Below are 11,538 nucleotides of genomic sequence, written 5' to 3' on the forward strand. Positions count from 1 at the left end.
GCATAATATTTACTTTTGTGTAATGATAATTTTAAAAATGAGTTTCATAAACTATCAAAAAAATCTTTATTTTTAACAGTTATATTTGATAAGAAATTGTCTGCATATTTTTTTAAAAAATAACGTAATTTTAATAAAATCTAATAGTAAAAAACCGTCGTCACCACAAGTCACATGTACGACAGGTCGATATATATATATATAGTCGTGTAACTATACTGCTTTGAAAGTTGGGTCTGTGTTATTTTTGGTTCCAAAAATGAGAAGAAACCCAGAACACGATGATGAATCTCTTAACTCATCAACCAACAAAATTCCTCTTCTTAAGCTCATAGATTGCTCTCTTAGAATCTCTGTAATCCCTCTAAGCGTTGCAACTATTTGGCTAACTATTAAAAACAATCAGAATAACAGCGACTATGGGAAGCTGGAGTTCAGCAATCTCATGGGTCTCAAGTGAGAAATCCTTCCTGTATACATTTTTCAGTGTCGTTTTTTCATCCTTGCTCTTGTGGAGTTTGTCGTTTTGGAGTAAAATGGTTTGGGTTGTGTTCTACAGGTACATGGTTTATATCAGCTTCATTTCTGCTTTCTATGCTTGTGTTGCTGCCATTTCCTCATGGATCAGATGCTTAGCTTCCAGAGCTTGGTTTTTCTTTGTCTCTGACCAGGTTTTTCATTTTCTCTTTTCATTTTTTTTTGCTTATTTATCATTTTTTGGGTTCTGCCAAAATTGATCTGATTGTGGTAGAGTTTGATGATAACTCATCAATAATCAATCCCTTTTCTTGCTCTAGAATTAGGTTTCATGGGAAATTTTTATTGCCTATTTTTTATCCTGAAAAATAAACTTATTTTTCCGTCTTTTTTTTTTTTGCTCTGCTTATTTTTCAGTCAGTTTATGCCGTTTAACTTATTAGCTAAAAATTTTAACAACATTATTTCAATTCAAGCTTTATTTTTGTAACCACATTTATTGTTATTCCCATTCCTTTATTTAGAAACAATAGAATTGGAACTTGATAGTTTAGTAAGCACCTTGGTAGAATTATGGGTAGATTTTAAAAAATTATTGTTAGCTGTACTAAAAAAAAAATAGATGTTACAAAAAATAATTTAGTATTTAGTAAATTATAATTATTTAAGTATTGATTCTAGGAGTATTATGAAAGTTTCATTAATTGTACTTTAAGGTATTTACGGCATGATTTAAAAGTCAAAGTTATCTTTAAATTGTTTCTAATTTCAACTGTAAATTCTTCAAAAAAATTTTAAGAATAATTTTTTATGATTTTTGTCAAATACAAATTTGAGTTGTGAATGACTAGAGAATTGATTTTGAGCTCTAGGAATCACTACCAAACATACCTGTGAAAACCAAAAATGGTGTAGCTTATACGCACTTTTAATTAAAATAATAATAAGCCCCTCCCGAGTTTTTTATTTATGTGCTCTATCTTATTAATATACACGTAGGCCCATTAAAAATTTAAAAATTAATCTTATTGCCCCATTAAATTTTGTTTTAGTTATTAGCCCCAACTGAAAAACTTTTAGCGTCTTCCTATCTTTTAGTGTATATATCTTATGTATTAATCTTTTTATTAATTTACTCCAGAGGAGTTCTTTTTTTTCTTTAAATATTTCTAACTTCGAATTTTCTTGATTCCGATCCACATCCAGATAATAAGTTTCATAAACGGGTTTATTTTTATATCGTGTCTCTTTAAAATCGATTTTTTCCGGATCCTCCTTTTCTTCCGAAAAAAGGGAAGGAGAAGGATCTTCTTCGGTGGATCCCTCTTGTTCCTGTTTAGTCCCCTTCGTTTCTGAAGTTTTTTCTACATCTCTTTCTTCCTCACTTTCCCCCCTTTCTTCCGTTTCTTTCAGTTTCTTAGTAAGAATGGGTGACGGTATTCTGCCTAAATAGTAGACACAGGTAATAAATAATAGAATACTAAAGATTCGAACCATAAAATTTAAGTAGACAACTTATTATTTTTCAGTATAAACTTAATACTATTCATTATAATATTAAAATATAATATATGATTATTATAAACATAATAGCAAATGTTCAACCTTATAACTATAATTACTATACTATAATAAATAGTATAATTAATAGTATAATGAATTAATATGGTTTCTTACTTATTTATTAAAAAAAAGAAAAATATTAATAAAATCTCTATTCTCCCTTCAAATATGAATACTACCGTGCTAGTTTTATGAAAAAAACAAAGCCCCTTATCGGATTTGAACCGATGACTTACGCCTTACCATGGCGTTACTCTACCACTGAGTTAAAAGGGCATATTTGATTCAATTCCTGAATAAGCCACTAATCACTATGTGTTTAGTCTATATACATATTATATGTATATAAATACATCGTATACGTTATAATATATCTTAAACGTATAGTGGTTCATTCAGGAACGATAAATTTGATTTACATAATGAGTATAGGATATACTTGTAAGTATAAGTAAAAAATTGTAAGTATAAGTAAAAAAAAAGGGGGTTTAGTGATATTTGATTTCATAAATATCAATCAATGCAAGGAATTGTTTCAAGACAGATTCTAATTGCCATCATAACGAAATTCATTTGATTGATACAGGTACCTACCAATTCAACCTAGATCCAAACTATTTCATCGAATCATTAATAAAGCGATTCAGCTTGCCCCCCAAACCAAATTCTTAGAAAAAAAAGAAAAAAAAAAAAAGATTTATTAAATAAAATAATATTAACATTATTAATAATTATTGAAATTATTAATAATATTATTTAAATTCTAAATTTAAAGAAAAAAAGAAAATAGATTTATTTATGGAATTATAAAATGTCGATTAGAATGAACGATTCAGGAATATAAATAATCAAAGAATTCTCTATAATCGTGAAAGACAGAAAGATCCTTCGCGTTGAGTCATACGATTCCATTATATTGACAATTTCAAAAAACTATTCATACTATGATGACGGTTGGGCAAGTATGCCCCCATCGTCTGGCGGTTCAGGACATCTCTCTTTCAAGGAGGCAGCGGGGATTCGACTTCCCCTGGGGGTAGGGTACTACGAAAGGAAGTTGATCGTGGATTATCACTAAGCCTGGATTGATTCTTCCCGGGTCGATGCCCGAGCGGTTAATGGGGGCGGACTGTAAATTCGTTGGCAATATGTCTACGCTGGTTCAAATCCAGCTCGGCCCAATAATTCGCCGATCCACCATGAAATGATATAAGCCATTTGTTGTTCTCCAGAAATGCTCGATCCCAGTCAAAATCTCTGATATTGATATATCTTTATCCCTATCGCTATTACTCTATTTATTTTTCTTTTTTCCAACAAGTTTTGATCTTGCTAATGATCTATATTCATATCAGTTGTGTTAAGCATTATCCACAAATAAAAGGCGAGTCTTAGAGGTCTACAAGAAGAGCTCACATTTTATTAGTGATGGTGCATAACATTAGAAGCACTTTAAAAAAAATTTCTTTTGTAAATCCTAAATAATTTAGGAAAATAGTATAAAATAGGCCAATATGAAAACCTTAAGAAAGTATATAGGCCAATTTTTAGTTATAAAAATTAATAGGCCATAACTTGTCAAGTTATGGTTCATAACCAGATAAGTTATGGACAAACTTGTCAAGTTATGGTTTATAACCAGACAAGTTATGGATAAAAACCGTGAATAATTTGTCAAGTTATGATTCATAACTAGACAAGTTATGGATGAAAATAATAATTTGGTCTATTTATTAACTTATGTAAACTATTGACCTATTAATTTTAATTCATCTCAAGTCTTGACCTATTTCTCTCTTTCTCTCAATAATTTATCCATTATGAATTTCATGTGTGTAGATTGCAGCTTACTTAATGGTCACATCAGGGGCTGCAGTAATGGAGATATTGTACTTGTCTTATAATGGTGATAAGGGAATCTCATGGAGTGAAGCTTGCAATTCTTATGGAAAATTCTGCTCTCGAATGAAAGTGGCCTTGGCTCTCCATGCCTCGGCTCTTTGCTGTTTCTTTGTTTTAGCAGTGATCTCAGCTTATAGGGTTTTTAGCATGTTTGAACCTCCTTCTGTTCCTAATAAGGACGTTGAGGAATAAGAAATGGCTTCAAAAATGGATTTTGTTTGTAAAAGGTTCTATATAACAGCATTTGTGATGTGATGAAGTATGTTAGGGGCATCATTGTAATTTTCCCTCTTAAAATTTATAACTCTGTTATTTTTCAACTTTTTTTTTTTTGGTGTCATGATATAGTAATCAAGTTTATGTTGCTGAAGTGCATTTATGTAAAGATAAAAGATCACAAAGGCAGTAGTTAATTTCTTGAGTATACAACGTTTTTGTTGCATTTTTTCTTAATCTTGGAATGGCCCTTGAGTCCCATCTACAGACAAAATATGCATTTAAGTGAAAACCTCAATGACTAATGAACTTTTTTTTTTATTATTAATATTGGTCATCCTTTGAGATTGGGAAAGTCTGAGACTTGAATCTTAAATCTTTCCCTTAGTGAGAGTCGGAGGAGGATCTCAAAATGCCTTTGGTTGGTGGATTCATATCATGGTTCGAATCATAATTCGTAGTTCGCTGTAGTATTTTTACTTACAAAAAATACACATAAATTGAGAATGATTCTGAATCATGATTATGAATTTATTAACCAAACGTCCACTCAATCTAACCCCTCGGGAGAATGACTAATGAATTAACACAAATTTTTTTTTTTTTTTGGAGAGGTGATTCTTCTTGCTGTGAAATCTCCTTTTTCATAAGATCAAGACATGGACAAAGGTCAAAACAAATGGTGCGTTTAGAACTCGTTTCAAAATGATTTTATTTTTTGTATGAAAATAGAAATGAAAACGTTTTCAATCTCAGACATAAATTATTTTTGAAAATCTGTTTGGTAGTTTTATCAAGAGATTATTTTTAGTATAAAAAAACTCATTAATGTCTCTATCTCTTTCTCTCTGCTCGAGAGAGGAGAAAACAGAAATAAAAAATAAAAAATGACTAAAAGTTATTTTTTATTTTTCTCTCATTTTACACTAAATTAAAAAATTATTTTTATTTTTATTTTTTATCTTTAATTGTGTCAAATACCGTTTCTCTCTTATTTTTATTTTGTTCTAAAAAACGTAAAAAATAAAAATAAAAACAACTTTAAACACAGCCAAAAGTTTTAGGAAAACAACCCCTTAATTAACCCATCTTACCCACCCCACTTTTTTCTTGTGGATATCAATGGAACCTCACCTACCACACCGAAAGACTACTCTCTGTTGTCCTTTTCCTTTTTCACCTACTTGGCCCCTTCTCTAGAGTGCTCGCAATTTATTTCAATTTCATTTTCAGAAAATGTTTCGTTTAATAGACGATTATGAGGGCACAGGACCTAAGACTGCTTGGTTCAGTGGTATAGAATAGTTCAGAAGGAAATTAAACTATTATGAGGGCACATGACCGAACACTGTTTAGTTTAGTGGTATAGAAGAGTTTCGAAGGATGGAATTTAAGGGAGGTTACGGGTTCAATCTCGTGTTATATTATTGAAAAAAAAAAAGGGATTATGAGGTAGTTAGACCATCTCTATTGCATATACTATTGTTAATGACATATTTGGTATTAGAAAGTGTTAACATGTTATTTTTATTTGTGCTTAAATGCATTATACTATTTTAAATATTAAAGTATACTTTTGTCATGATCGTTAATTTTGAAAGTTGTAAAAGTAAATTTCACTTTAAAATAAGAGAAAATTACAAAAATAACTATTGTTTTTAATAATCCTATTATTTAAGCCATTAAAAAAATACTCTAGTAGAATATGAAAAATAACATGCCAATATAAAAGATATCTTACTAAAATATCAAGGCATAAATGGTAAATCTAAAATTGATGGCACAAGTAAGATAGTGTTAACGTTTTTATCCTTAAAATAATGGGTGTCTCACTGATAGGGTTTTTTTTACCGGTAGGATCAATTTTTAATCGTTAGTTCTGGTTAAAATCACATTAAATTGAAAAAGTATGTAGAATAGACAGTCTCTAATACATATCTAACGACTGAAAATAATGACATATTTGTAGCTTTTTTTTTTTTTTTTTTTGGGCAAGAGCTACCAGAAAAACTCCCAAAAGTAATTTAATGTAAAAACTATAATGGTTTGTATTGGAGAGTAATTTCCCTACTCAAATACTAAATTTAACACGACACCCTAATTTACAATTGTGTAAAAGATGCTCTTAAAATGCAATTATTTGTTCTAATCTTTTTTTTAATCGTGAATAAAAGATTTTAAAACTAAGGGTGAATATCAAATTGGGCCCTAGATCTCACTTTGTCTCTATAACTCAATACGGTAAAAAATTTGTCTATGAGGTTATCATAAGTTATAATTTTGGTACTTCCTTCCTTAAGACGGTAATTTTTGATTGGTTTTACTTGTGTATGATCGGCCATTCAAATGCCATTTATCAGCTAATTACTTGATGTACATGTAATTAATACCGTTAAAAAGTAGACGTTTCAATGGTAGAGTATCAAAATTGTAACTGATGACAAGTTTGGGGAAGGAGAATTGTTGTATTCGGGAGTCAAATTTAAACAAAGTAGTTCTCCTTTACTAATAACATCTTTTTAGAAGTCTAGCTATCATTTGTTTGACATTAGGATTAATTTCATAAATACTCCAGAACTTTAGACATTTTTTCAATGTCTCCCTCTTTCAAAAATTGAAAATTAGTTCATTTTGACCCATAAATTATGTACCTTAATTCAAAATGTCTCTTATATCAATAAAACTAATAAAATGTCGACGTTCCGTTATTTATGCTTCTATAAATGCCCCTAAACTATTAGTTTTATAGTGACTTGCCCTTTGAATTATTATTTTTGTGTCACTTACCTCTTGATACATTCTAAAAGAATCAGAGGGAAAACTGACATAAAATTATTATTTCAAGAAGCATTTATGAAATAACATTATTTCATGGGGTGTTATGAAACACATTTCATATTTTAAAGGGTTAAATGAACTCTTTTTAAAATTATGTTATAATCCATAACATTATCACGTTCTATCACGTATTATAGTGCATTCTTTATATCACGTTATCTCATTTGCATATCAAGAAAGTAAATAGATAAATTTTATAAAATTCTCCTCAAATTTTTAGCACAGTAACAATGCGTTCCCTGAACATAAATGTTTATTTTTATATACGCCTCCTTGAATATTTAAAGTGTCTCAAAAGTGATATTTTTTGTTAGGATTATGATTTATGTTCATAAATACTCTTTAAATTATGTACCCTTTTTTAAAATGCTCTCTGATTTTTTAAAATCTTTCAAAACGTCCCATGGTATATAGAAAACATATCAAATTACTTCCTCCGTTAACTTTCATGTATAATTTTAACAGTTTGTTGACATGGCATATCATGAAAAGCTTAATTAAATGTATTCAATTCTAATTAAAATTTAATATTAAAATAGTATAAGATAAATTAAAACCTAAAGAGCAGTTGGAACTTGTTCTAAAATGATTTTTTTTGTATGAAAATGAAAATGAAAACGTTTTCAATCTCATAACGAAATCATTTTTAAAAATGCATTTGGTAGTTTTATCAAGAGATTATTTTCAGTGTAAAAAAACCAATTAATGTCTCTCTTTCTCTCTCTCTCTACTTGAGAGAGGAGAAAACGAAAATAAAAAATAAAAAATGACTAAAAGTCATTTTTCATTTCTCTCTCATTTTACACTAAACCAAAAAAATCGTTTTCATTTTCATTTTTTATCTTTATTATGTCAAACGCCGTATTAAAAATGTTTTTATTTTTTCTTTTTTAAAAAACGTGAAAAATAAAAACAGATCAATTCTAAACACAACCAAAATTTTTCAAAAAAAAAACAAAAACAAAAGAAAAAAAGATTTAAAACCCAAAAAAGTGGTCGTCTTCCTTCTTGGCTCTAACTTGCAGAACCCTATTCATATCTATGGGTTTGCCGCTGCCCCCCACCACCCCCACATCCGCGACCACGTTGCACCACTGTGAGCTCGCCACACCGGAGAGTGAAGCACAGTAAAGCTCTGGTCACTTCCCCTCTCGCAAACCCCAATCAAGCCATCTCCCAGTGGTCGCGAGAATAGTCTCGCGATGGGATTTGCGATAGAGCTCGCCGGTAAAGACACAACTGCTAGTGGTTGCGTGTGTAAGGAGGAATCACTGCATTTAATTAGGACGTTCGATTGGGCATTTGGGCACCGATCGGGGAAGTGTTGTTGTGACAGCCAAGGCTCGAGGGAGGCTCGCGATGCTTGAGATGGTGGAGACGATGAGGGGTTGGTCTCCGATGCTTGCGATGGCATCCGGCGCTCGCACGGTCGTCGGCGAGCGGAGGAGGTGCGATTGCGATGGTACCGGTGGTGGGTTAGAATGAGTGATGGGGTGACTGCTTAACTCTAGGGTAGGGCCGCAATATGGGTCACGACACGACTCGAAAATGACACGAATTTTACGAGTTAAGGTTGAGAAAAAAGATGTTCGGGTCAGAATTGAGTCGATTTAAAATTGACACGAAAAACACAAGTCAATTTCGGGTTGGACCCGCTTAACCCGAACACAACACGAAACTCGTAAAAAATTAAAAAATACATATATTTTTCATTTCATATTTTAAATTTTATTATAAACTTGTGATATCATGATAGTTATACTCAAAATCTTATACTATTATTTGCTTAATTTCAATGGATGTTATTGAAATTTAGTGTGTTATGAATTTTAAGTTATTTCTAATATGTAAAAATCTAAATAAAAGTATAAAATTTTCGTGTCAATTTGGGATTCATGGGTCAATTTCGTGTCACGGGTCATTTTCAGGTCGTGTCGTGTCAACTCGTAAAGTGGTCGTGTCGTGTTCGTGTTGCGGTTTTTAAAAAATTCCGTGTCACGGGTCGTGTTTGGGTTGACTATAAATTTAAAAAGAAACAATCAAAACACGATACGAATACGACACGTGACACGAATTGCCACCCCTATTTTAGGGTTTTTACAAATAACTTTAAATTGATGGCTCATATTACATATCTTTAGATTAATGGTTGAAATTAAATGAACCTTAATTTTTTATTAATATTTTTTAATAATAAGTATATATGTTGAAAAATATATTTTTTTATCTTTAATAATATGCCACCTCATCAATCTGTTAGAATTATACACGGAAGTTAATAGAGAGGGTAGTTTGATATGTTTTCTATACATTATGAGATATTTTGAACCATTTAAAAAAATCAAAGTGTATTTTAAAATAGGGTACATAATTCAGAAGGTATTTATGAAAATAATTCTTTTGTTATCTTCCAGATGGAATAAGTCATGTGGACAACACATGATACGTTTTAAGGATATTCAGGTAGTTTTACATCTCATACTAAATTTTTCTAACTTTTTCCTCACTTGAAATTATACAAGTGCTCTACTTTTGTCTCAAAATCACGTCGCACTAATTTCGCAGCTCCATTGAACTTATTCTTCTTTATATTTTTAGATAGATGGTCCGATGATGTAGGATAGATTGAAAGGAAGAGCAAGAGGAAGAGGAGATAAAAGAAGGGGACAGAAAAAAATTTAGAAAGAAGAAGATAATAATAGAGAGATTATGAGTATTCAATATCATTAATTAAGTCTGTCTGAAAATAATTAACATAAAAAGGCCTATTATAGGCATATAAGTCTTAATAGTCATCAAATTCCTAATACTATTTAATCTTAAATAATCATAATAGAACTCAAATAATCCTAATAGATAAATATTAAATAAAATAACTCTAATTCTAATAGAATTCTAATCGTGTTCCTCATCATTTTTTCTTGGTTGGAGAACTCGACTCCGGCGAGTTAAAACTCAAAAACTCAAAAAAATCATGAAGTAACAATCTGAAACGTAGAAAATTCTTCAACTGCAACACGTCATTATGAAAATAGCCTTGGGAACTTGATCGTTGCTGTAGAAAGATCCTTGAGATATGATTATAGATACGCCTTTGCTGTAGATAATCCATCTAGAACACTCGTGCTTTTTGATCACCATGGTAAGGAAGCAATTCCAACTCATTAAAAATCAATTTCATAATCAATTGAGAAGGAAATTCAAGTAAAGATGCATTAGATCCATTTTCAACAACACATTTTGAGAGATTGGATTTAATGGATTGTGGAAGACACTACAAAAAAAAGGGCTATTAGCGACGACAAAAAGTTGTTGCCAAAAATACAAAGTCGTCGTAAATGAATTTTTAGCGACCACTTGTCATCGCAAACCTGTCACCACAATTGATTCGTCGCAAAAATAATTTTTGCGACAATTAGCAGTCGTCGTAATTATAGGCGCGACGACAATCGCCGCAAATGAGTCGCTGCAATTATTTTGTCGGTTACATCGTTAAGATGACATTTTACAAATTAAGTCGTCGCAAAAGATGCAGAATTAGCTTACATGACTTATATTTTTTGCGACCACATTTGTCATCGCAAATGATATTTGATTTATTTTTTGCATTTTAATAATTAATATTGTATATTACTATAGATTTAAACCCAATATTAAATATAATTCATGATATTATAATAATAAAGAAGAATTAAATAAAAGAAAATAAATAATAAAAATAAAAATAAAAATTATTATTGTAAAAAATAATTAATAAAATAAAATAAAAATGTAATTATATTAGAAATGTATGAAAATAAAAATGGTTACATTTATAAAAACCTCTAGAGGTGGCTCATCCTCAATAAGTTCAGGACAAGAATGAGCATCAACAACCATATTATTTGTTAGAAGTGGTTTTAATTCTCCACTAGCTGTAACTTGATCAAGGTTGTGTTCCATCTCAAACTCTTCGATTTTTTTTCCACCTTTCACCTCTTTAGAATCACCTACTAACTGACTAACCATTGACATAAGTTGACCTAGTTGAGTTTGGATGGTAGTTAATTGAGTTTTAACATCAGTCATCTCAGTTTTAATATCAGACATCACAGTTTTGACATCAATCATCTCAGTTTTGAGGGTTCTAACTTTTCTTTCAAGTTTAAGGTGGGATTGTTCTAATGCTGCAAGTGTCATATGGCCCCTTTTATGCACATCTTCCTTAACCCTCGCAGGTTGATAGTTATAATAAAATTGAACATAATATGAATCATAATAGTAGTGACTGGAATGACGAGTATGAGATTCATGACATGGAGGATTCTTATAGGGATAATAGTAATATTCTTGAAAATTGATGGTGTTTTTCCCATGAAGAAAAATATCATGTTTCCAACCTAGAGGAAAGTTTCGACGTTCTGAGTTAGCTGGTGTGGGCAGTGTTGGCGGTGGGCTGCAACTTTTCATGTAGGAAACGGTAGCGGCGCGAGGTGGTGATGGCTAGCAGGGGAAATTTTTTTAAATTATTTTGAACAAAAAAAAAAAGATATATTGGTCAAA

At 30.8% G+C, this 11,538-nt stretch overlaps 1 protein-coding gene and 1 non-coding gene across 2 annotated transcripts; one reads left to right on the forward strand and one right to left on the reverse strand.

Annotated features, from left to right (window-relative positions):
- The first annotated feature begins 217 nt into the window (after positions 1-217).
- Positions 218-4,328, forward strand: LOC21388028 (CASP-like protein 2D1). Its single transcript, XM_010091698.2, has 3 exons — positions 218-456; positions 560-671; positions 3,880-4,328. Exons 1-3 carry the CDS (start codon positions 260-262, stop codon positions 4,132-4,134), a joined length of 564 nt encoding a protein of 187 aa, XP_010090000.1. The 5' UTR covers positions 218-259; the 3' UTR covers positions 4,135-4,328.
- Positions 2,245-2,316, reverse strand: TRNAT-GGU. Its single transcript has one exon. It is a non-coding gene; the product is annotated as a tRNA-Thr (tRNA).
- Positions 4,329-11,538: the final 7,210 nt, after the last annotated feature.

Source organism: Morus notabilis, unplaced genomic scaffold (genome assembly GCF_000414095.1).
Source record: "Morus notabilis unplaced genomic scaffold, ASM41409v2 Scaffold1338, whole genome shotgun sequence".
In the NCBI taxonomy this organism is placed as follows: domain Eukaryota; kingdom Viridiplantae; phylum Streptophyta; class Magnoliopsida; order Rosales; family Moraceae; genus Morus; species Morus notabilis.